This window comes from Stegostoma tigrinum, chromosome 25 (assembly GCF_030684315.1).
Source record: "Stegostoma tigrinum isolate sSteTig4 chromosome 25, sSteTig4.hap1, whole genome shotgun sequence".
NCBI classification, from domain to species: Eukaryota; Metazoa; Chordata; class Chondrichthyes; order Orectolobiformes; family Stegostomatidae; genus Stegostoma; species Stegostoma tigrinum.
Window position 1 is genome coordinate 34,264,537 of NC_081378.1, and position 24,001 is coordinate 34,288,537.

Sequence of the window (24,001 nt, forward strand, 5' to 3'; positions counted from 1 at the left end):
TATCCCGCACTCCTGCAGAAACAGGAGGTCCGCCTTGATGGTGGTCAGGTAGGCCAACGTGGACACACATCTCGCGGTTGACTTGACGCTGCGCACATTAATGCTCGCAATTCGCACCCCCATTGTGGGCAGTGACCGCAGTACCCTCCCCAAGTCCAAGGTCCAGCCCCTCCATCTGTCCCTTCATGCCCATTGCCCGGGCTAACTGCTGGACGCTCTCTGGGCTCAGGAAACCGTCTGTGCTGCCTTCCGGGTGGCATCCCCCCGCCAGGGGTGCGGAGGCAGGAGGGTCCGGCTCCGGATCAGGCTGGGGACGTGCTGTTTCCTCCTTCCCGCCTGGAAGTTCCGGGGGGCCCTCCAGTGCTCCAGCGGCACTTGACTGGGTGTTGGAGTGAGCCTCAGGACGCCTCCCGTCACCTGGAAGCGGGGTGCTGCTTTCCTTCCCCCTCGAGACCTTTAACTTCTGCTTCGGGTGGGCCCTCTCCGAATCTTCCTCGTCAGAGGAGCTCTTATAGCCCCCCTGTAGCTGCCTCTTCCCTCCTGATTGTTGCGGTTCCTGGGCCCGTCGACGCACCTTCCTCCTCGCTTTCCGGACTGTAGTCCACTCCCTTGGGTCGCCTGTCGCCGCCTCCATTGGCTCCGGGTTGTCGGGGGGGATCGGAGCCTGCAGGGGTGCTTTGCTGGCCTCGGGCCCATCCTGCAGGGCTGGGCCCTCCTGCACGGCCTGGCCCTCCTGCACATTAGTGGGGTCCTTGCTGGGCCCTGGTGCCTTCCTCTCCTCCGGGGGGGCTGGCCCCGCATTTCCCCTGCCGGCGACCTGGGCGTAGGTGGTACCCCGCCGCGGGCATGCCCTATAGAAGTGGCCCGCTTCCCCGCAAAGGTTGCAGCTTCTCTCTCGTGGGCAATCCTTTGCAAGGTGTCCCTCCTCCCTGCAGATGGTGACTTTGCAGTCGGCCGCCACGTGACCTGACCTACCACAGGCATGGCAGACTTTAGGTTGCCCTGCATAGGTCAGGTAGCCCCTGCTCCCGCCGATCGCGAAGCTGGACGGTGGGTGTGCGACATTCCCGTCTGCGCCCATCCTCAGCGTCACCTTGACCTGCCTCTTACTCGTCCAGATGCCAAAGGGGTCCACGATGTCAGTTAGGTCCCCTTCCACCTTCACATACCTTCCGAGGAAGGTCAGGACATCAACTGCTGGCACATGCGGGTTGTACATGTGTACAGTCACCATACGGCTCCTCTGCGCTGGCATCACGAACAGTGGGACAGCGGTCAATACAGAGAGGGGGCCCTCACCTCCTTTCTCCTTGAAAACCTCCAGGAAGCGCTCGCAAAGCTTGGCACTCCGGAAGGTCACATCGTAAAAACCCCCTCCGGGGAAATCCTGCAGGCAGTAAATGTCCGCAGCAACGAACCCACAACAGTCCAACAGGACCCTCTTCACGAAGAAGGTGCGGTCCACAGGTGCACCTTCATCCACCTTCTTTACGGAAACACGGATGGTGTTCCGGACCCCCTGACCTGGGGCACGAGCACTTGCCGCAGCCATCGTTGCAGGTTGGCTGCTCCCCTGAACCAGCGTTAGGCCGAAGCCAGCATTAAGATCCACTGGTCGCAAGGGTGCACAGCCAACCCGACGTCCTCCTTTCACCTCCAAGACTGCACTCTCGTCCTCTCAGTCCACAAGAGAGTGGGTCTTTATTGTGTTCGAGATGTGAGCTGGTTCACTGAGCTGTAAGGTTTGTCCCCAGATGTTTTGTCACCATTCAAGGTAACATCATCAGTGAGCCTCCGGCGAAGCGCTGGTGTTATGTCCCGCTTTCTATTTATCTGTTTAGGTTTCCTTGGGTTGGTGATGTCATTTCCTGTGTTTGTGATGCCATTTCCTGTTCTTTTTCTCAGAGGATGGTAGATTGATTTGGAGCCAATCTGTTTGTTGATGGAGTTCTGGTCGTTGCTGAGAAATCGGCGGACTGTGTTCATTGGGTACCTGTTCTTTTTGAATACGCTGTGTAGGTGATTTTCTTCTGCTCTTCGTAGTTCCTTTGTGCTGCAGTGTGTGGTGGCTGGTTGGAATAATGTTCTAATGCAGCTTTGTTTGTGGGTGTTGGGATGGTTGCTCCTGTAGTTCAGTATTTGGTCCGTATGTGTTGTTTTCCTGTAGACGCTGATTTGAATTCCCCATTGGCTGTTCGCTCTACTGTGACATCTAGGAATGGCAGTTTGTTGTTGTTTTCCTCCTCTTTTGTGAATGTTAAGAACACAGTCCGCCAACTTCTCAGCAACAAACCCAAACAAACAGACAAAACGTGCCCAGAAACCATAACCACTCTCCCCTACATCAAAGACATTTCTGAAATGACTGCCAGACTACTCAGACCTCTTGGCATCACGGTAGCCCACAAACCCACCAACACACTAAAACAGCAGCTAATGAACTTAAAAGACCTTATACAGACAACAAGCAAAACAAACGTCATCTACAAAATACCTTACAAGAACTGTGACAAACACTACATTGGACAAACTGGCAAAAAGCTAGCCACCAGGATACATGAACATCAACTAGCCACAAAACGACATGACCCACTATCACTCGTATCTTTACATACAGATGAGGAAGGACACCACTTTGATTGGGACAAAACATTCATCCTAGGACAAGCCAAACAGAGACACGCATGAGAATTCCTAGAAGCATGGCATTCCAACCGGAACTCCATCAACAAACACATTGATTTGGAGCCAATCTACCATCCTCTGAGAAAAAGAACAGGAAATGCAGGAAATGACATCACCGACCCAAGGAAACCCAAACAGATAAATAGAAAGTGGGACATAACACCAGCGCTTCACCAGAGGCTCACTGATGATGTTACCTAGAATGGTGACGAAACGTCTGAAAACTAACCTTCCAGCTCAGCGAGCAAACTCACATCCAGAAACTCAACCTGAGCTACAAATCTTCTCAGAACTCGCTATCTCTCCATTTCCATACATTTCTCATCTCTTTTTTTCAAATGCTCCTTAATTCTTGCTTCTTTGAGTCTCAGTATTAAAGTTTGTTTGATAACAGTCTTGTGAGACGTTGAGGACTTCTTCCCAGTCAGTTTCATTCAGTTTTTCTGACCCGATGGTCTTGGATGTACAGCATGAGCTTTGCTAATGTTCTACACAAGCTAACTGCAATTTTCGGCCAGTTAAATATTTATAGTGAAATAAATGCAAAATATTGCGAATGTTGGAAATCAGAAATTAAAACAGAAGTGCTAGAGAAACACAGCAGGTCTGCTAGCATCTGTGGAAAAAGAAACAGTTAACATTTCGAGTCTTGTACTTCTCTCCTTCAGGACTGAAAGGGACTGGAAAGTGATCGTATTGATGCTGTTGATAGAGGGAGAAGGGGCAAGTGGAACTGTTGCTGAGCGTGTTAAGATAATGAGAGCGCTAATGGTGATAGAGGAGTTTTGGTGCAGATCTGTGATCATGGTAGATGTATATAGAAAAAGGGTCTGTTCTGCTGAGAAAAACCAGTGCCAAGGGGACACTGGAGGTGAAAGGGAGCTATAATCAGAATGGAGGACAGTATTCATGGTCTGAAGTTGCTCAACCTGTTAACAACATTAAGTCCTGAAGGGTGTGAAATGCCTCAGTAGAAAATAAGGTGCTATTCTTCCAGTTTGTGCTGACTTTTTCGGGAGCAGCGCAGCAGGCCTTGGACAGAAATGTTAGCATGGGGCATGATACTGTATTGAAATGGCAAGTAACTGGAAAGTCAGGATCATTCCGACCGAGTGGAGTTATTCCACAGAACAGTCGCAATTCAGTCTATGTTTGGTCCCCCCACCTGTAGAGAAGACCACATTGTGAGCAGTGAATACAGTGGACTGGATTGAAAGAAATCCAGTAAAAATTATTAACAGTTGCTGGGAGGGGGCGATGTGTTTGGGGGTGATATCCTGCTGGAGGTGGCGGAAACAGCTGATCCGTTGAGTGTAGTGTCTAACAGGATGGGAAGTGAGAACAAGAGGGAACCCTATTATTGTTCTGGGATAGAGGGGAGGGGTGAGGGCAGATATGGCCAATTGTGCTGACAACCACGTGGTGGGATTTGTTGAGTTAATGGAAGAGGAAGACGTGTCAGAAGCACACCTGTGGAAGGTGGCATCCTTGGAGCAGATGAAATGGAAAACCTGGGAGAATGGAATGGAATCTTTGCAGGAAGCTAGTTGTGAAGAAGTGGAGTAAAAGGAACTGTCGGAGTTCGTGTGTTTGTAATTGATACTCATGGACAGCCTATCCCTCGAAATAAATATCAAAGTCATCTTATGCAGTCTTGAAAGTCGCTGAATATTCAGGGTCACCAACCTGCATCTAACATCCGAAATCAGTAAATGGAATCACGGCGTAAGTTTGTATTGCCTTTGGATAATTAAAAAATTGACTCTCTGAAATGGTCCAGTATGATTGATATCCATGTGTGTTAGGAAATCGGCTGCCTAAATCAACATAGTAGGTCTCTAATTGAAATGTCTTTTAGGGAGCTGTGCAGCCTTTGATTTGTGGTCCGTGATTCAATCATCCCTTGTTAATACAATATCGCATTTTCCCATGGACACGCACGGCCAGATCAAAGCATTTTAAAAATGCATTGTCACTAAGGTTTTGTGCATAACTGTCAATGTACAAAATAGTCTATTTTTTTTTCTGTTGAGGATTGCTTTCAGTAAATCCTCTCTCCCTTTTAAAATTTGGAACTGACTTTGTGGCTTTTTCATTTGAAACACAGCAAACAAATTACTTCAGCGGATTTTACAGGTAAATGTTTTGCCACCATGTGATCACCATACAGACTGTATATGTGCCTGTTTTGGAGGGAGAGAAAGCATGTTGGGCCCAGAATTCTTGTAAATACCATGCTTGAACTGATTAATAGTAGGTTTCTGAGCGAACACTAGAGAAAGTAGTCGATGGGTTTTGCTCTGTATACCCTGCGGGGAAACACTTGGCAGCAGCTTGCATCTTTCCCACGGTTTAGCCCAGATTTATGTGGAGAAATACAGGCCCAAACACGCATTGTTATATTTAAATAAAATTCTTCCTGTGTTCACTGTATGCATGTTGTTCTGTTTCATAGCTCAACATATCAGGAATAATTGAAATAGGGTAATCTGACTCCTGTTGCCTGATGCAGAAACTAATTGATCTGTTCTTCTGTTTAGCCAAATATTGGCAGATTAGGTATTCCTCATGGGCCATCAGGAGAGAAGGTTGCAGTAGTTACTGTTGATGATTGTGATACTGCAATATCTGTGCGGTTTGGAAATCGTATTGGAAACTATTCATGTGCTGCTCAGGGAACACAGACTGGATCAAAGAAGTAAGATCAAATAATTTAAATAATTTAATTTAATAATTTAAATGTTTATAGAGCCATCGAGTCATACAGCACAGAATCAGACCCTCCGGTCCAACTCATCCATGCTGACCAGACACCCCATTCTGACCTAGTCCCATTTGCCAGCATTAGGCCCATATCCCTCTAAACCCTTCATATTCCTATACCCATCCAGATGCCTTTTAAGTGTTGTAATTGTACTAGCCTCCACCACTACTTCTGGCTGTTCATTCCATACATACACCACCCTCTTCAAGAAAAGTTTATCCCTCAGTTCCTTTTTCAATCTTTCCCCTTTCACCCTAAACCTATACCTCTAGTTTTTGATTCCACTGCATTCCAAATTCTTTTTGTTCAGCAACGCTCCCCAGGACTGTACCATTAACTGCATGAGCCCTGCCCTTGTTTATCATCATTGAATACCTACAGTGTGAAAACAGGCCCTTCAGCCTAACAAGTCCACACCGACCCTCAGAACATCCCACCCATCCCCCTAATGTACACATCCCTGAACACTGCAGACAATTTAGCATGGCCGATCCACCTAGCCTGCACATCTTTGTGGGAGCATTTTGGATCACCCCGGAGGAAACCCATGCTGACATGGGGAGAATGTGCAAACTCCACACACTTGCCCAAGGGTGGAATCGAACCTGAGTCCCTGGCACTGCGAGACAGCAGTGCTAACCACTGAGCCATCTTGCCTTACCAAAATGCAACACCCCGCATTTAGCTAATCTAAACTCCATCTGTCACTCCTGAGTCCATTGGCCCATCTGCCCAAGGCCCCGTTGTGCGCTGATATAACCTTCACTGTCCACTACAGCACCTGTTTTGGTGTCATCTGTAAACTTACTAACCATGCCCCCCTTTATTCACATCCAAATAATTTATACAACTGATGAAAAGCAGTGGACTCAGCACCGATCTGTGTGGTACACTGCTGATCCAGTCTGAAAAACAACCCTCTACCACCACCCTCTGTCTCATACTTTCAAGCCAACTTTGTATCCAAATGGCTAGCTCTCCCTGTATTCCATGTGACCTAACCTTACTAACCGGCCTACCACACGGAGCCTTGTCAAATGCTTTGCTGAAGTCCATGTCGACAATGTCTACCACTCTGCTTTCGTCCATCTTCTTTGTCACTACTTCAAGAAAAACTCAATCAAGTTAGTAAGGCATAATTTTCCCTGCACAAAGCCTTGTTGACTATCCCTAATTAATCCTTCCATTTCCAAATACATGTAAATCCTGTCCCTCAGGGTTCCCTCCAACAACTTGCCCACCACTGATGCCAGGCTCACTGGTCTATAGTTCCATTGCTTTTCCTTACAGCCTTTCTTAAATAATGGCGTCACATTAGGCAACCTCCAGTCTTCTGGCACCTCATTCAGCCCATCAAGTCCATATTGACCCTCGGAAGAGCATTCCACCCAGATCCAGACCCAGCCTCCTGCCCTAGCTCTGCAACCCTGCATTTCCCACAGCCAATCCACTTCACCAGCAGGCCTATAGACTGTGAGAGAAACCTCTCAAAAAGGGGCCCAGCAGTCACTTCCCAAGCTTCCCATAACGTTCTGGGATACATCTGATCAGGTGCAGGGGATTTATACTTCTTTCCTTCTTTTGGTTGAATAGAAATCCTCCAAATTTATTAAAAAGGCAATACATCAGTCTTTTTCAACATTGACCCGTCCTCTGACTCTTTCTCCCTTTTTGTGGGACAGCACCTAACATCTATTTGATTGCTCTCTTTCCTACAAAGTGAGATCCAGCCATGGCGATTTGACACTTTAGGCCATAAGATGTATAAACAGAAGTAGGCTATTCAGCCTATTGAGTCTGCTCGGCCATTCAACGAGATCACGGCTTGTCCAATAATCCTCAACTCTACATTCCTGTCTCTTTTCACCGCACCCACCGCCTCAACCATCTTTGATTCAGGTTGATTAGAGATTTAAAAATCTGTTAAAGCATCATGACCCAATGTGCAATCTGACTGTGTAGGCCCACCCCTGCACCTTAGTGCCCCAATTATTAGGTTTACTGTTTTGACAGTTGTTATGACATTAGAAAATAATAGTCTTCATAAGAATGAACAAAAATATTCTGTTTTAATTAAGATGAGTGCAAAATCTGACCAACACCATGTTGAGAAGATTTGAATAGAAGTACAAGAGCCGAGTTTTCCTTTCCTTAGCTGCTTTGATTCTTGATGGATTACAGTTTGGCAGGAAACACAGACACACTCCAGTAGTTCACCCACGGGACAGTTGCTCAGATTAGGGCAGCATGGTTGTTCAGTAGTTAGCACTGCTACCTCACAGTGTCAGGGACCTGAGTTCAAGTCCACCCTCTGGCAACTGTTTGTGTTCTCCCCGTGTCTGCATGGGTTTTCTCCATGTGCTTTGATTTTCTCCCACAGTCCAAAGATGTGCTGGTGAAGTGGATTGGCCACGGGTAATGCAGGGCAACAGGGATAGGATAGGGGGCTGGGTCTGGGTCTGGGCCTGGCTGGAATGCTCTACAGAGGGTCGATGTGGACTTGATGGGCTGAATGGCCTGCTTCCAAACTGTAGGGATCTTTTAATTGCCAGAGGAAATGATAGTGGCTGATACAATTATGACATTTAAAAGGCACTTGGATGGGTGTATGAATAGGAAGGATTTTAGAGGGATATGGGCCAAATGCTGGCAAATGGACTAGGTTAATTTAGGATCCTTGGTTGGCATGGACAAGTTGGATTGACAGGTCTGTTTCCATGCTGTACATCTCTGACTGTGTGAGGGGCAGCCACCTTTTCAAACATTGACCTATCTGTTCCTCATGACCGTACATGTGTCTTCCAGCTTTGGTCATTAGATTACAGGATAGGGCTCGGAAGTGGAGCATGAGTTAACTTTAATTTTTCTTTGGATCCTGGTCTGGAGCGCTGAGGCCAACCCTAACAGTGCTATTGTTTTGGCTGATATCAGCTTTCCCTGCAGATCAGGAGTCCAAGCTGCAATCAGCTGATATCAGCTGCAATCAGCTGATATCAGCTTTCCCTGCAGATCAGGAGTCCAAGCTGCAATCAGCTGATATCAGCTGCAATCAGCTGATATCAGCTTTCCCTGCAGATCAGGAGTCCAAGCTGCAATCAGCTGATATCAGCTGCAATCAGCTGATATCAGCTTTCCCTGCAGATCAGGAGTCCAAGCTGCAATCAGCTGATATCAGCTTTCCCTGCAGATCAGGAGTCCAAGCTGCAATCAGCTGATATCAGCTTTCCCTGCAGATCAGGAGTCCAAGCTGCAATCAGCTGATATCAGCTTTCCCTGCAGATCAGGAGTCCAAGCTGCAATCAGCTGATATCAGCTTTCCCTGCAGATCAGGAGTCCAAGCTGCAATCAGCTGATATCAGCTTTCCCTGCAGATCAGGAGTCCAAGCTGCAATCAGCTGATATCAGCTTTCCCTGCAGATCAGGAGTCCAAGCTGCAATCAGCTGATATCAGCTGCAATCAGCTGATATCAGCTTTCCCTGCAGATCAGGAGTCCAAGCTGCAATCAGCTGATATCAGCTTTCCCTGCAGATCAGGAGTCCAAGCTGCAATCAGCTGATATCAGCTTTCCCTGCAGATCAGGAGTCCAAGCTGCAATCAGCTGATATCAGCTTTCCCTGCAGATCAGGAGTCCAAGCTGCAATCAGCTGATATCAGCTTTCCCTGCAGATCAGGAGTCCAAGCTGCAATCAGCTGATATCAGCTTTCCCTGCAGATCAGGAGTCCAAGCTGCAATCTGTTGCTCCTGTTTGTACTTGTAGTTGTGCACACAGTGAGAATACAAGAATCAGGCTTGTTCAGCTCTCCACCCGCGCTATTTTCTCCACACACCTCACTGCCCCATTTCAGTCACCAGGATAACTGCTTGGATAGTGCAAAAATAGGAACAGGAGGAGGCCATTTAGCCCCTAAAACCTGTTCTGGCATTCTGGCCGGCATCAAGGCTTTCTAGCCTGACTCTTTGCCCCATATCCCTTAATATTTTTGGTTGATAGAAAATCTCAGTCTCGAATTTAACTTTAATCTTAACTTGGTGTAAATTAGTGTTTGAGGGATAGACTTTGAAACTTCTGTCATCTTTCACTACATCAGTTTCACTCCGGATTAGTATGTCTGTGTTTTCTTTAGGCTGAGACATATAGTTCTGGAGTCCCCAGCTAGTGGAAATACTTCCAATTTACCCTTTCACGTCCCTTTTTTGTGTTGAAAACTTTGACCAAATCACCCACAAACTATAGCAATTGCAGGGAATACAAGCCTGATTTATTTAAACTCTCAGTAATTCAACCCAAGCAGAAGCTGTTGCAGACAGAACAAAACTTTTGCTTGGCTGTTGAGAGAGTGAGCATTGTGACTCAATTAGCCGCTTCATATTGATAGTCATTTGTAGACATTGGTGTTGTAATTGACCACTATTGCTGCTAATTTGAATTGCTGTAAATCAAAATATAAAAGTTAGTTTAAAGCCTAAAATGTTACAGCTGGTGCTGCTGATTCAATTGTATTGTAAATTGATTTAGAGTGCCTGTGAGGATTTATATTTTAAGTAGTTTTATCTCAAATTCCAAACTATGTTATTGATCAAAAAAAATGAGAGGCCAAGGAATGAGATCACAAACAGGGTTTCAATAATAGTTCAGTTACAAGCTAATCCCCTTATAATTGGATTAAATGGCTTTCAAATAAAATAAGTGTTTGCTGTAAATGTAATTCATTCATTGTATCATTGTAGAAAACTGGCTCTCATCCTTCTGAGAGTAGCCCAAAGATAGTAACGAGATCTGCGCCATGTCCTCTCAATCTTTGTTAGGGCGCGTAATTGAAAGACAGTCATTCGATCAGAGTGATAGTTATGTGTCTTTTAAGCCCTCTGCATTACTTATGTTTGTAAACGATTTTCTTCCCCCAAACCCCACACCCTTATTTCTGTGACACTAATCTGAAGCTGAGGAGGAAATGATTTATTTGTCTTCTTTAGGTCTCTGGATTTGACAGGCCCTTTACTGCTTGGTGGTGTCCCCAACCTGCCTGAAGATTTCCCTGTGCGTAATCGGGAATTTGTGGGATGTATGAGAAATTTGACCATTGACAGCAAGCAACTTGACATGGCTAGTTTTATTGCCAATAATGGTACACTTGCAGGTATGATCAAAACTTGCATTATGCAAAGTTACTCATGGTTCAGTTTGAAATCACTAATGGTAACAAGGAACACATCTGGCTCGTAATGTGCAGTTGTGTATCAGCTCTGAAGAAGCGTCATTCAACCCAGAATGTTAACACGTTTCACTCCACGGGTGCTGCCAGACCTGCTAAGCATTTCTAGCAATTTCTGATTTGGTTCCGATTTACAGCATCCAGGCTGTTTTGTTTTTTATGTGCAGTCGTTTTGTTGCTTTATTTTCAAATGGAGATTGGGTGTAGAACCTAAAACTTATAAGTGCTTTATAGCAGGTCTTGCTAGCCTAATTATTTGTTTAATTAATGAGTGGCTTCATATTCATTCTGTGTTTATCTTGAACACACAATTTGAATTTTTTAATGATTTATACTCATAGGTGTCGGCTTTCAAAACATTGGCTTTACTTGCAGATTTGATTCAATTCATAGTGAAAGCAAGTTATATCCAAACAATATGTGCAGGAAAGTCCTGAGAATTTTTTTTAACTTCAGAATAATAAAATTGTGTAAAAATATCCTGGAGAAAAAATTAAATTTGAATATTGTAACTAGATTAAAGAGGTAAGTGAAAGTAATTCTAAAGAGAGGCCAACTGGGGAAATGGTGAGAAGGTCAGGTCTGAAATTCATTATCAGTGGGTGGGCTTGTTGGTTCACATGGCCTTCATTGTTCTTCAAAAGCTCTTGTGCATTTTTTGGAACATGTGCCACTTTCAACGCTTCTGAAATTTTGATACATAGTAATCATAAAAGAACAAGACAGGAAATGAGTACATTGGTGCCTGGAAGGAAGAATTGGTTTGTAAAACAAGCTATGATTTCTCTGAAACACACCCTGGCTTAGAGATTTGTTTTGAGCATTTTGAATAACAGTTAGTTTCTCACAGAATGGCATATTGGTGTGCAGTGAGGTATCGCCCAAAACATATTTCCATCCCCATTTCTCTGCCATGATCTAAATGTTCGCATTTTCTATGAAACTATTGCATTTTCTTAAACTTGGAAAAAAGCACTGTCACTTCCTTTATAAGCTGAGAGGTGCTTGCATTCAGAAAGTTTGTCCCCCATTGAAAAGATGTCTCTGAAAGGAAAAGTAGATGGGTAGCAAGTAACAGCAAAGTTTCCAGGTGTATTGGGATCACTAATAGGGCTAAAAGATTTATTGTGAGTACCTGCTTCTTTGATTACAGGATGTGCTGCTAAAAAGAACTTCTGTGATGTAAATGTTTGTCAAAATGGTGGACATTGTGTGAACAAATGGAATACATACAGCTGTGAATGTCCCATGCGATTTGGTGGCAAGAACTGTGAGCAGGGTGAGTACTTTTACTCCAACAGAAATAAAAGAAAAAGGGCTTTCTCTAATTAAATGTGAGCCAAAATTCGTATCTCATTTAATCCACTAGCAAAATCAACAAGAGTCATCAGAGAACTGGCCAACCTGAACTGATTGAGTGGTATCAGTGAGCTGGTTGACTTATGCACTGACCTGAACTGGTCCAGTGAACATTTATTTCAGGTTTCCAGTTTAAGGTCTTTTAAGGCTTCATTTTTCTACAGCCAATTAGGTTCTTACACCTGATCCTAAATCACTTCCTGCCCGTCAACCCTAAAACAACACAGGCTCAGATGATTGTGGCTACTTTGCTGAATAGACATATCTGCAAAGGTAAAATCATCCAAGCTCCTCAAAAGCAGGTGGATATTTGGTACACTTCCAAAAAGCAAAAATCCCCATTTGTCAAGATATTTATTTAACTTCTCTGTAAAACAAAGCCAAGAAACAATGGACATTGGTGCAGAATTAGGCCATTCTGAACTACTGCCATTCAACTTAACCTGGGCTGATCTTCTATTTCAACATAATTTTCCTGTGCTATCCTCATATCCTTTAATATCTTTACTGTCTAGAAATCTGTCAATCTCTACCTTGAATGCCAATGACAGAGCCTCCACAACTTCTCAGGCAGAAAATTCTAAAGATTTACCATTCTATCAGCTGGAAACAACTTCTGAGAATGTGTTCTTGGTTTGAGTTCCCTGTCCCAGTCAGGGGAATACATTCTTTCTGCATCTGCTCTGTTGAGCTCTGTCATAATGTTTGGAGAATATAGGCCTCATGTCCTTGGTCTCTCCTGATAAGACAATCACCATCCCGTGGATCAGTTTGGTAAACCTTGATTGCATTTCTTCAGTGGCAGAACACTGCCAAATTATAATTATCAAAGTAATTATTGTGGCTGATATTTCATAACGAAGATGCAATCACTGAGGTTTTCATTTTAAGTAGTTCTCAAATAGAATTTGCTTATCATTTAACTGATTGAATTGATTTGTTATCATGTTAGTATTCTCCACTATTTTCCTCAATTCTCAGCTTATAGGGTAGTAGATGATTTATCACTGAAGCTAACGCTTGCATAAATCAATGAACCCATTTCTTGCAGAAATGAAGCATTAACCTGCTATCTGTAATTCAATGCACTTAACTGGCCAATTCAAATCAGCCATTTCAATTCAGTTAGTAGAGATGGTCAGCCCCAGGATTACAGTCCATTCTCTGAGTTATGTTTAAGCTTTAGTCCAGATTCCCTTCCTAAGGGCATAAGTTTTAAAAAAGTATACATATATATTTTTAAAAAGCTATATAATAAAAACAATTTGAAAGATCAGATCAAAAACATCAAAAGAAATATTCAAGCTTTTTCTTACTCCAGCAAGCTCCATTGCAGACATTCAACTCCAGTAAAGTGTCGCTCTTGCCTTCACTGTTTTTAATTTCTACTTGCCTTATTAGATGGCAAACCTTTCAACGACTTTCTGCACATCCACCGGATACAATTCTTCTTGTTGCTGTCTGGCCCCAAGGTACAAAGCCTCAGACTAACACACTGAATTCTAAGATAAGTGTCAGGGCATTTTCAGCCATGTCTGATGGACTGCCAGAACAGCTTAAGACTTCATTCCAGCTTTGCTCTGAAGACTATCAGAACTAAACTGCCCAACTGCTGGCTTCGATCTTTTCTTCTGAGCTGAATGTGTTTCTGGCTTCTCTCTCTCTCTAAGTTGTGAAAACTCAACTTTGTAAACACTTCAGCAATTATCTCACCAGCTGGCTTATTTAGCTTAAGTCAAATGATTTTTGAAACTGCCATTTTGATCCACTACTTAAAAACTGAGTTTCTTACCATTAATAAAAATGTCATCTCCACAGAGCTGAGAAGCAAAGACCCACTTACGTCTATTTCATAAACCATGTTCATTCCATGAATAATATATTATGCATCTTTTAACACAGCATGAATAAAATGTAAATTAGCAACTTATCTGCTTTTCTAAACATTAAGAACTTAATAGTTCAATTATTACGCTGCATATCCCGTGGACTCTGATATGGATACAGCAAAGACAAACTGACTTAAAACAACATCCTGGCAACTACAGGTTTCATGTTAATGCGGTTCTAACATTGACAGTATGAACAAATGCCTGCGATACTACAGGAAATGACCCTTGATTTTTATGAGAGGGATGTTCTTTTGTACTTTACTGTTATGATCCAACACTGTTCAGAATGTCAGGCCTTTGTCTGTAGTGAGTGGTGTGCAAATGTCCCTTCTACCGCGTGTGTACCTAATGGCATCATCCTGATGAGAGTAAAAATGTGTAATCAACATTTGGCCTATAATGTTGTATCTATGATGATGAGAAAATATTAAGTCTCAAAGGCCTGCATCTAAGACAAGAGTGACATGATAATTAATGTAACAAATGATTCACTTCTCATTTTTTTTCTGTCTAATTATATTGTTAATGGCTATTATTGCTGTAATAGCTGCAAATTACTTAAATCGAGACCAATTATGGAAGAATGCATCACCAGGGAATGTTAGAGTGTCAACAACTCCTGATTCCTTTCTAATTACAGTCGTTGTTATCCATGTTATCCATGTCTATTCCGTATTACTCTGGCTGAATCACGATAGCTTTTCCCTTTGACTTTCCCTTTTAAACTTTAAAAACCATCTGCATTTCAAACAAAGGGGAAAGGGCTGTCCGAGCTCTGTCTGAACAAAATGTGACTAGAAGTGGACCCGTTTACTTTGCCTGATTAGCAGATGCAGTAGCACGTCAGGTTTATGTGATTTAACCCGAACTGATCACACTCTACCACAGTGACAGAGTCAGTTGTTGTAGTAGTGTTAGTTGGGATCAGAATCAACTGTATGTAAGGATTGTCTATGCGCTCACTACTATGTTAAAACATTTCTGTCTTCAATGAAGAGAACAAATGTTTTTCTTCAAGAGAACCTTACCGTGGCAGATACCCCAAAAAAGTTATCTGTCACTATTCTAAAGTGAGTGGATTGTCATGGCAATTTCCTATCTCTGTGCAGCTGTTGTGCCATTGAACTAGAATTTTTATGTCTCTGTTTACAAACGTTCTTAATAAAAACTGTAATTTTTTTTAAGAGAAATGAGTAAGATTCACCACTAGAATCTGTCCATGTCACTATAAGCAGCATCCATGCCATAAGTCTTGTACAGTTCATGTGAGTGCCAATACTGAGCTGTACTGCTGTTATACATACAGTATGTCAGCACTCAGTATAACATATATGGACAGGTTGCACAGATTTGATTTGAAGCCCCTTGAACATAGAAGATCAGTGACAGGTCTAAGTGAGTTGTTTGGACTGATTATTTGACAGAGTGAACCGAAACAAATTACCTCCTCCAATTTAGGGTCTAGGCCAAGTTTACATAACCTTAAAATTAGACCCAGGCCATTCAGGCATGATGCCACAAAACACTTCTTCACACAAAGTGTGGTAGAAATGAGCAACTTTCTCCAGAAACAAAGGCTAAATCTGTTGAAAATTTTGAAACCAAGATGGATAGATTTTTACTAGGTACAAATATTAAGCATCAAGGAGCCAAGATGAGTAATTAGACTTGAGATAGAGATTTGACATGATCTAACTAAGTCACAGACTCCTATTTTCAAGTATCTATTGCTTCTTAAATAGGCCTGATAAACTAACTTTAATAGCTGTAAAGGCTGATTTGATACCAAAACTTTTATTTTTTCAATTTGTGTTTGCCATCATGATAGTGATTTGGGAAAGCATCCTCATTTTTGTTAAATTTCCTTCCATCGGCTGTATAGAAATTAGATCACTTATGATCCCAGCTGATGTTACTACTGGACATGTCAGATCCCTGACTAAAATCTGACTTGTTAGATCATATTTTGTTTTAAGTTATCACATCTGTCTTTCACTGAAATATAAGCACACAAGGTTATAGGTATGTTTTTAACACTACTACAAAAATTTATTTTAAAAGAAAGGGAAGAAAAACTAAATGACCAAACAAAACTATGAATATAATGTTATTTTAAACATTTCAAAATGCACAGCAAAATAAAATCCCATTTACAGCCCAACACCATCATTTTATCAGTTAATTAAATCCAGACAAATTTTCCTTCCCTGTCAGATATGTCGGTTTGAATTAACTGCTTCTTAATTCTGGCCCAGTGAGCTGGGAAGACTTGTTATTTGAATTCTCATGCAACTGGGCATTTAGATTTCCACAGTGTTTTAAAACACTGTTTGTCTGGAAGTTTCACAAAATGTACCCTTTCAGAGGATTATTACTACAAATGGCATATCTTTCATCACACTTCAGACTAAATAATGCTGGTATTTTCTCTCCCTAGTCATGCCCAATTCCCAGCGTTTTAAGGGTACCAGTCAAATCAGATGGGATGACCTAGATATCACTATCTCTGTGCCATGGTATATTGGTCTAATGTTCCGCACGAGAAAAGCAAATGGATTCCTTGTGCAGGCAAATGCTGGGACTTCCTCCAAAATTAACATTCAGGTGAGCATCTATCCCGAAACGTGTTGCACATGATGTTAATTCCTGGTGATGGGCTATATTCAATATTTGCTGGGTATTGTGGAGACAATGCTGTATACAGTGGCAGTGGAATGTGTTGGGATTGATCTAATTGTTATTTCACATCTATTCCAGTTTTGGGAAATTTGGGCACTGCTGGTATAAAAAAATGAATATGTTATTACGTGTGAATTATAGATTTCTTTTTTTTTCCCTTTCTAAATTTCAACCGTCATTTTGCTTATCCAGATTGGAATGCTTTCCAGTCTAATGAAATAAATCAGTTGGTACCTTAGGCCACTGAATAAAGTATTTTTTTTAAAAAAGTAAACTGGTTAATAAGGTTTGGGCGTAAGGTCTGAGTTTCAACCCCTGGAAATTAATGAGTTTGCTGATTCTAATGTAGAGTTGTCATGTGTTAGACAAGATATTATTTAGCTGTCAGGGGCTTGCTATGCTCTTTGGAAGAGGAAAGCCCTAAAGCTCCAGTACTACACGGCTATAAAATTATCAGTGGTTATGCTTGGTGATTTTCAGAACCTAGAGAATAGTGTTTCTGTTAAGGGTGTGTGTCAACAAGTATAAACTGGCTTTGTGCCAGCTCAGTGGAGGAGTACATTCAAACTTGAAACAATGCATATGTCTTTCTTTTTGGTGTGGACATTGTGAATAACTCTGGTACTCTTGTTGTTCCACTTCTGGCAGATAATTGATAGTAACTTAGAATTTGAAGTGCACAACAAACATGGATTAAAAGCCAAACTGCGACTGACTCAGACACGGGTCAATGATGGAGACTGGCACCATTTACTGGTTGAGATAAAAAGTATGAAAGATGGCAAGGACATCAAGTACCTGGCTGTGCTGTCTTTGGATTATGGAATGTACCAGGTAACTCGCACAAGGGAGATTCCTGCTTTGCCTAGCCGCCTCTAGTGATTACATTGAAGTAGGTTAATTTCTGTGCTGCATTCACAATGGGAAATATTACTGAACAGCCAAGCTTCTCCTCTTCTAGCTCCTTGGATTTACCTTGGTGACAGCTGTGATTTCTTTGATCATTTCTGATTTCTCTGTTTCTCGTTGCAAAAACTAAAGGACAGACAAGATCATTTATCATTTGACAATGTTGAGACCCCACTCAAGGTGCAGACTCACATAGCACTGCAGATGGCAGGGGAAGAGGGCTTTAACACTGTAGCACCAATCTCCCATCTGTACGTACTCCAAGCCTCCACTCCCCAGACTGTGTTTTCAATTATGGTCATATATCAAGTAAGTAGCAAGGAAACATTGAATACATAATCCTTCTAGTTTTTGGTTTATAGATCAACCATGCAAAACATCACATATATGTGAAGATCTGTGATTTGAAGTGTTCTGTAAAAATGTTATCATATGTACTCCTGTAAGTTTCAGCCACACGCTATACATGATAGAAGACTCTGTGAAGCCCACCCTTTCCCATTCCAGTGACACAGTAATGAACCTTTTCCCACCATAACTCTCTCTCTCTCTCCCCCACCCCCACATACTCACTCTCACAGTGTCATTCATTCTGTGTGTGTCTGTCTCTCTCTCTCTCTCTCTCTCTCTCTCTCTCTCACACATACACTCACACTGTCAGACACTCTGTCACTCACACACACACACACACACACACACACACACACACTTTCTGTCACACACATTCACTCACTCATTCACACACCTCTCCTCTCTTGCGCGCTCTCTCTCTCTCTAACCAAATCTATGCTTCCCCGCCCCCAACCCCAAACACTGTAATAAGCTCATCTTTCTCCATATAGACTCTCAGACATCTAAGACCTGCTTGGCACTCTCTCTTCTGCCTCATCACTGTTTGGCAGCATTGATCCAGGGTCCAAGATCATCTCTGCACAATTATCATTGTCGTATCACTGGAGGGGTTTGCTTGTGACCATGAATGTTGTTTCTGTAAGACTCCTGGGCTAATGACCCACAGTCTGGGAATCGCTGCAAACCAACTGTCACACAGTCGTAACGATGCAGTTGTGCTGCATATCTGGTTTGTACTGTCAATAAGGTTACATGTCATTAATTATAATGTGTATAACTCAACATTACCCCACATTGCTTCTCTGCTCTGGATCTTTTGTCTCTTCTTGATTTTCTTCTTTTTTGAGAGTTCTCTTTTAAATACTTTTTGTGGTTCCTTCTCTGTCTATTCATTCCTCAATTCTTTCTTTGTTCTCTGCCTTTGTCCTACCTTGAGAAGTGGAGATGGTCGAAGTTATATTCTGATAAGATACATGTTCATGTACAGTCTTGGGTGGCTGAGTTCCTCAAAGAAGGCTGCATATGTATTTATTGTCCCAGCACAATTTTTTATCACCCCTTCTTTCCAACCCTACCCCCCCCCACCAAAAAAAAGTGTTCCTTCCAGAGACCACCGTTCTCTTTGTCAGGTAGGATGTCAAACCCAGCAGGAATAATTTTTTTAGAAGAACCTGTACAAGAGAGAGGGGGAAGGCTGCAGCACTGTCTAAAATCATAGTTGCATGACTACCACACTACACCAGAGATTCTCCTTTGGAATGTGTAATTGTCCTGTGTAGCTCAAAATTTTAACGGTTAGCACCTTACTTCAGAAAACGGCTACGAAATCAGGAGTTGCTGGAAAAAGCTCAGCAGGTCTGGCAGCATCTGTGAAGGAAAAAACAGAGTTAACCAGTTCCAAGAAAGGGTCACCAGACCTGAAACGGTAACTCTGATCTTTTTTTTCTTCACAGATGCTGCCAGACCTGCTGAGCTTTTCCAGCAACTTCTGTTTTGTTCCTGATTTACAGCATCCACAGTTCTTTTGGTTTTTATTCAGCAAGCGGCTCGTTGGTAATGAGTTACAATTCTTTTGTGCAATTCGTGGACAAACTGGAGATGTTGGAGGCAAGGGCAGATCAGGCAACATTATGCAATTTGCCAAGGTATCATCTGGAAAGTGATACTAATTATGATTTATGATAATCCTGCATTAGACTAACAAAGATGGTGAGAGTCAGTTGCTGCACTTGATTAATATGGGAAGTGTTTTCACTGCCCTCTGTTGAGATGTTGCTTGGACAGGTGAAGCTAAAATCACTGTTAATGACAACAGAAGATGAGCATCTAAAACTGTATGGCAATCTTTTTTGCACTATTGTAGGCACTTCACCATTTGTCAGTTTGGGTTTACTAAAGTCAGAGGAATACCACAGGAATGTATTAGACATTAATCACCTAATATCTAACGAGTATTTTTTGAGACTTTAATCTTGGAGAATGTCTCTTTGCAGGGCAGTGTCGAAATTGGCAATGAATTACCAGGATTGAAATTGAGAAACATCTATGTTGGATACCTCCCTGAAGATGGCTTCCCAAGACAGCAAGGATTCTATGGCTGCATGCAGGTACAAAGCAAAAGGCTATCTTTGGCTTTGTATTTCCTTCACTGTAGAGAGTTGCATTTGCTTCTAAAGGCAATTAACTTATTTTATTCCCAAGTTGTGAATATTTCACTAATGATCCACGAGGACACTTCTGCAGCAGGATTGAACTTCTGCCCACGTTTGTACTCCTGATCCTTATTGATCTGGTGGACCCCCAGATCTTTTCAAAAGCAGAGGCTGCTTCCTGGGATTCTACCAGAAAGCTGCACTGGACAATGGATGGAAATTGGCTGTGGCAACCAATCCATTGTTCCATGAACAGTTGGCAGACCGTCACAGCGAACACAAATTCTGAGCCCCTCCCTTGCACCATGACAAGGCTGCTCACCTCACATCTCAGATGCCATGTACTGCTAAGTATTATGGTTGTGAAAATGCCTGAAATGTGTTCATGACCATACTTAATTGTCTTGCAGAATGCTGGTCCTGGTAAGGGTGGGTGTGTTCTAAGCAGGAGTGGAAAATGAGGTGGGTTCACAGCTGAGCCAACAAGTGGTGCATTTTCCGAGTGACGTTCCATTTCCACATTCACAGATTTTCCAAAGAAAATGTTGGCAGCAATCGGGTGGAAAACTGAGGCCTCTCGCTGTTACATTAATTTATCGAAAAAACTTTTAAATCTCACAAATATACAAATGACATAACATGTATTATTGATGTTTCCAGTGTTAAACAAATGCTGTAGCTTGTATGTCTAAACATCCTGAAAAATCTCTTATATTTAAGATGGACTTTGGGGCTGTCCTTATGTTCTCACTGAAATTCACTTTTAAAACTTGTTAGCTTGGACAGAGGCTGATTGATTTATTGTCACGTGTACCAAAATGCAAAAAGCTTTGTTTGTGGCCAAATCACAGCAAGCAAGGGATGCACAGATCAAAGATACTTAGAAATGGACAGGTTACATTAATTGAGGCTAGAGCCTCTTCAACAGTCTGATAATGGCTGGAAAGAAGCTGTTCCTGAACGTGCTTATGCATGGGTTGAGGCTTCTTTTTCTTCTGCCTGATGGAAGAGGTCCTAAGAGATCATTGCCAGGGTGCGATGGGTTTTTGATGACATTGGCCACCTTTCCCCAGCAGCAAGCCGTGTAAATGGAGTCCATGGATGGCAAGTTGACTTCCATGATGGTCTGTGCTGTGCACATCAGCTTCTGTGGTTTCTTACAGTCTTGGGCAGAGCAGTTGCCATACCAGGCTGTTATCCATTTGGACAGTCTGCTTTCAGTGGTGCATCTGTAGAAGTGGTGAAGGACCTTGTGGACATGCCAAATTTCCTGAGCCACCTGAGGAAGAAGTGGTGTCATTATGCCACCTTAATTGTTGCATTTATGTGTGAAATCCAGGGCAGATTGTCAGTTATTGTCACTCCAAGGAATTTGACTCTCTTCACTCTCTCAATCTCAGTTCCATTGATTGTAGATGGAGGCGTGTTCTCTTCTTTTCTTTCTGAGGTTGATAATCAGTTCTTCAGTTTTGCTGACATAGAGAGACAGATTGCTTTCATTGCAGCATGACACCAAGCCCTCTATCTTCCCTCTGTATATTGACTCATCATTGTTAGATATCCGTCCCACTTCAGCAATGTTGTCAGCGAACTTGCAGATGGCATTCGTTCGGAAATTCTATGCACCTTCTGCTTAGAGAAGCATTTCCTTTTACTCTCGTTTAAACTCAGAACCAATTCTAAGACAGTCCAAGGTATTACTGATTCTAAAGCTACATTTTAGAATGGATGTAAAATTTTTAAGTTAGTGGACCGTGTCATAGACTTCGGCAAACATTCAGCTTCACCAGTCCAAAAACTTAAGCAAGTGCCTAATTAAATATGGATAATCTCACGTTCATTTGTAAAAATGCACTCTAAACAAAAAGTTACATCACAATAGTTGACTAACTTTTCTGATCCACCGTAATGGATAGAGGTATCAAAGCTCAGTTGATGGTAGTGGAATATGAGATGGATCAAACTGAGTTTTCATTGTATTGCAATGGCTTCTCACCCCAGGCAGAAAGCCCTGTGCTGTCTCAGCTCTGAGGAGTGAAAAGCCACAACACGGAATGGGCATCATTATAATATACTACGTTACTTGGAATAGGAGTTCAGACTTATTGGAAGAACACATGGATGAAGGAACCATGTTTGTGAGCTGCTTTTAAAAGTAACAGCAAATGTTGCTCCGAGACACACCACCTGTAAAAGACATTACTGCAGCTGCAGGACAACTATGCAGTCAGTGTAACGTACAATTATGCTTTGAAAGTGGGAGAACAACTCTCACCACCCCTCCCCACCCCTCCAATCTGTTCCAAATTCATGTTCAACTGCGAGCTAATGCCCTGGCATATTAACTAAGAGAAGCCTTGCAGCTTACTGTGAATCCTCTGCTTTTCCAAGGTCTCCACTCCAGCTAAACCCTGAATTCATATGAGAAGTTACAGCTCCACTGAAAAAGAGACTGAAATAATTCCAGACAGTGACCTTTTATTTTGAACTGTGTTGAATCTTTGTGTATGTGGTAATGTTGGGGAGAAGCCCGTTTTAAACCTGTGGGCCAAGTTGTAATAATTAATCATCTTTATTTATCTTTATTTATCTTTATTTATCTTTATTTTGGCACTTGCATCCCAAGCAACATTATAAGGAAGTGATAGACAGAGCTCAAAGATTCTGCAACCAATGAATCAGATGTGAGCTCTGCAGTCTTGCCACATCTAGTATCTAGTCATGAATGGTGGTGGACAATTAAGGAACTCACAATTAAGGTTCCACAAATATCACCTTTCTCACTAGTGATGGAGCGCAATACATCAACACAAAAAATGAGACAGTAACAATTGCAACAACCTTCAGCCAGAAGTGTTGAGTGACGATCCATCTCTGCGTTCTCCAGAGATTCTTAGTATCACAGATGCCAGTCTTCAGCTATTTGTTTCGTTTCACTCTGTGATGTCAAGAAATGGTTGGAAATACTGAATACTACAAAAGTTATGACAACATTAGGGCAATAATACTGAAAGCTTATGCCCCAGAACTTGCTGCTTCCCGAGCCAAGCTGTTTCAGTACAGCTATGACACGGTGAAAAGTTGCCCAACTATGCCCTGGACACAAAAGGCAGGAAAAATCCAACCCACCTAATTACCATTCTCTCAGTCTCCTCTTGATTGTCAGTAAAACAATGGAATCAACAGTGCTATCGAATAGCGCTTGCTTGGAAGCAACCTGTTCACTGACATTCAGTTCGAGTCCTGCCAGGGCCACTCAGCACCTGACCTTGTTACAGTCTTTGTTCACACGTGGGCAACAAAGATGAATTCCAGAGGTGAGGTGAGAGTGACAGCCCTTGACATCATGGCGACATTTGAGCAAATGTGGCTTCAGAGAGCCTGAGCAAAACTGGAGTCAGCGGGAATTGATGTGAAAACTCTCTGCTTGTTGAAGTAATACTGGACACAAAGGAAGATGGTTATGGTTGTAGCAGGCCAGCCAACTCAGCTCCAAGACACCTCTGCAGGCATTCCTCAGAGTAGTGCCCTAGACGCAACCATCTGCGGGTGCTTCTTCAATGACCACCATAAGGCCAGAAGTGGGGATATTCTGCTCAATGTTCAGGACCATTCCCAACTGCTCAGATACTGAAACAGTCCATGTTCAAATGCAGCAAGGCCTAGACAATATCCAGGTTTGAGCTGACAAAGTGGGAAGTAACCTTTGTGCCACACTAGTACCAGGCAATGACCATTTCCATCAAGACATTGTTTGGCATTATCAACACTGGATCACCCATGACTACCATCCTGGGGGTTACCATTGACCAGAAACTGACCTATGTTAGCTGCATAATTCTGTGGCTACAAGAGCATGTCAGAAGCTAGGGACCCTGCAATGAGTTACTCATCTCTTGAACCTGCCAAAGGTCGGTCCACTATCTACGAGGCACAAATCTGCAGAGTGATGGAATACTCCTCACTTGCCCAGATGAGTTCCAACAACATGCAA

At 42.7% G+C, this 24,001-nt stretch overlaps 1 protein-coding gene across 5 annotated transcripts in view; it reads left to right on the plus strand.

Annotated features, from left to right (window-relative positions):
- Positions 1 to 24,001, plus strand: part of celsr1a (cadherin EGF LAG seven-pass G-type receptor 1a) — a 329,568-nt gene that overhangs the window by 239,481 nt on the left and 66,086 nt on the right. For all 5 annotated transcript variants that reach the window (XM_048553751.2, XM_048553752.2, XM_059654625.1 and 2 more), the window contains exons 7-12: positions 5,226 to 5,383; positions 10,426 to 10,589; positions 11,818 to 11,943; positions 16,353 to 16,519; positions 17,243 to 17,428; positions 19,849 to 19,962. In XM_048553751.2, the coding sequence (XP_048409708.2) occupies positions 5,226 to 5,383; positions 10,426 to 10,589; positions 11,818 to 11,943; positions 16,353 to 16,519; positions 17,243 to 17,428; positions 19,849 to 19,962 (915 nt within the window). The remainder of the gene's footprint in view (positions 1 to 5,225; positions 5,384 to 10,425; positions 10,590 to 11,817; positions 11,944 to 16,352; positions 16,520 to 17,242; positions 17,429 to 19,848; positions 19,963 to 24,001) is intronic.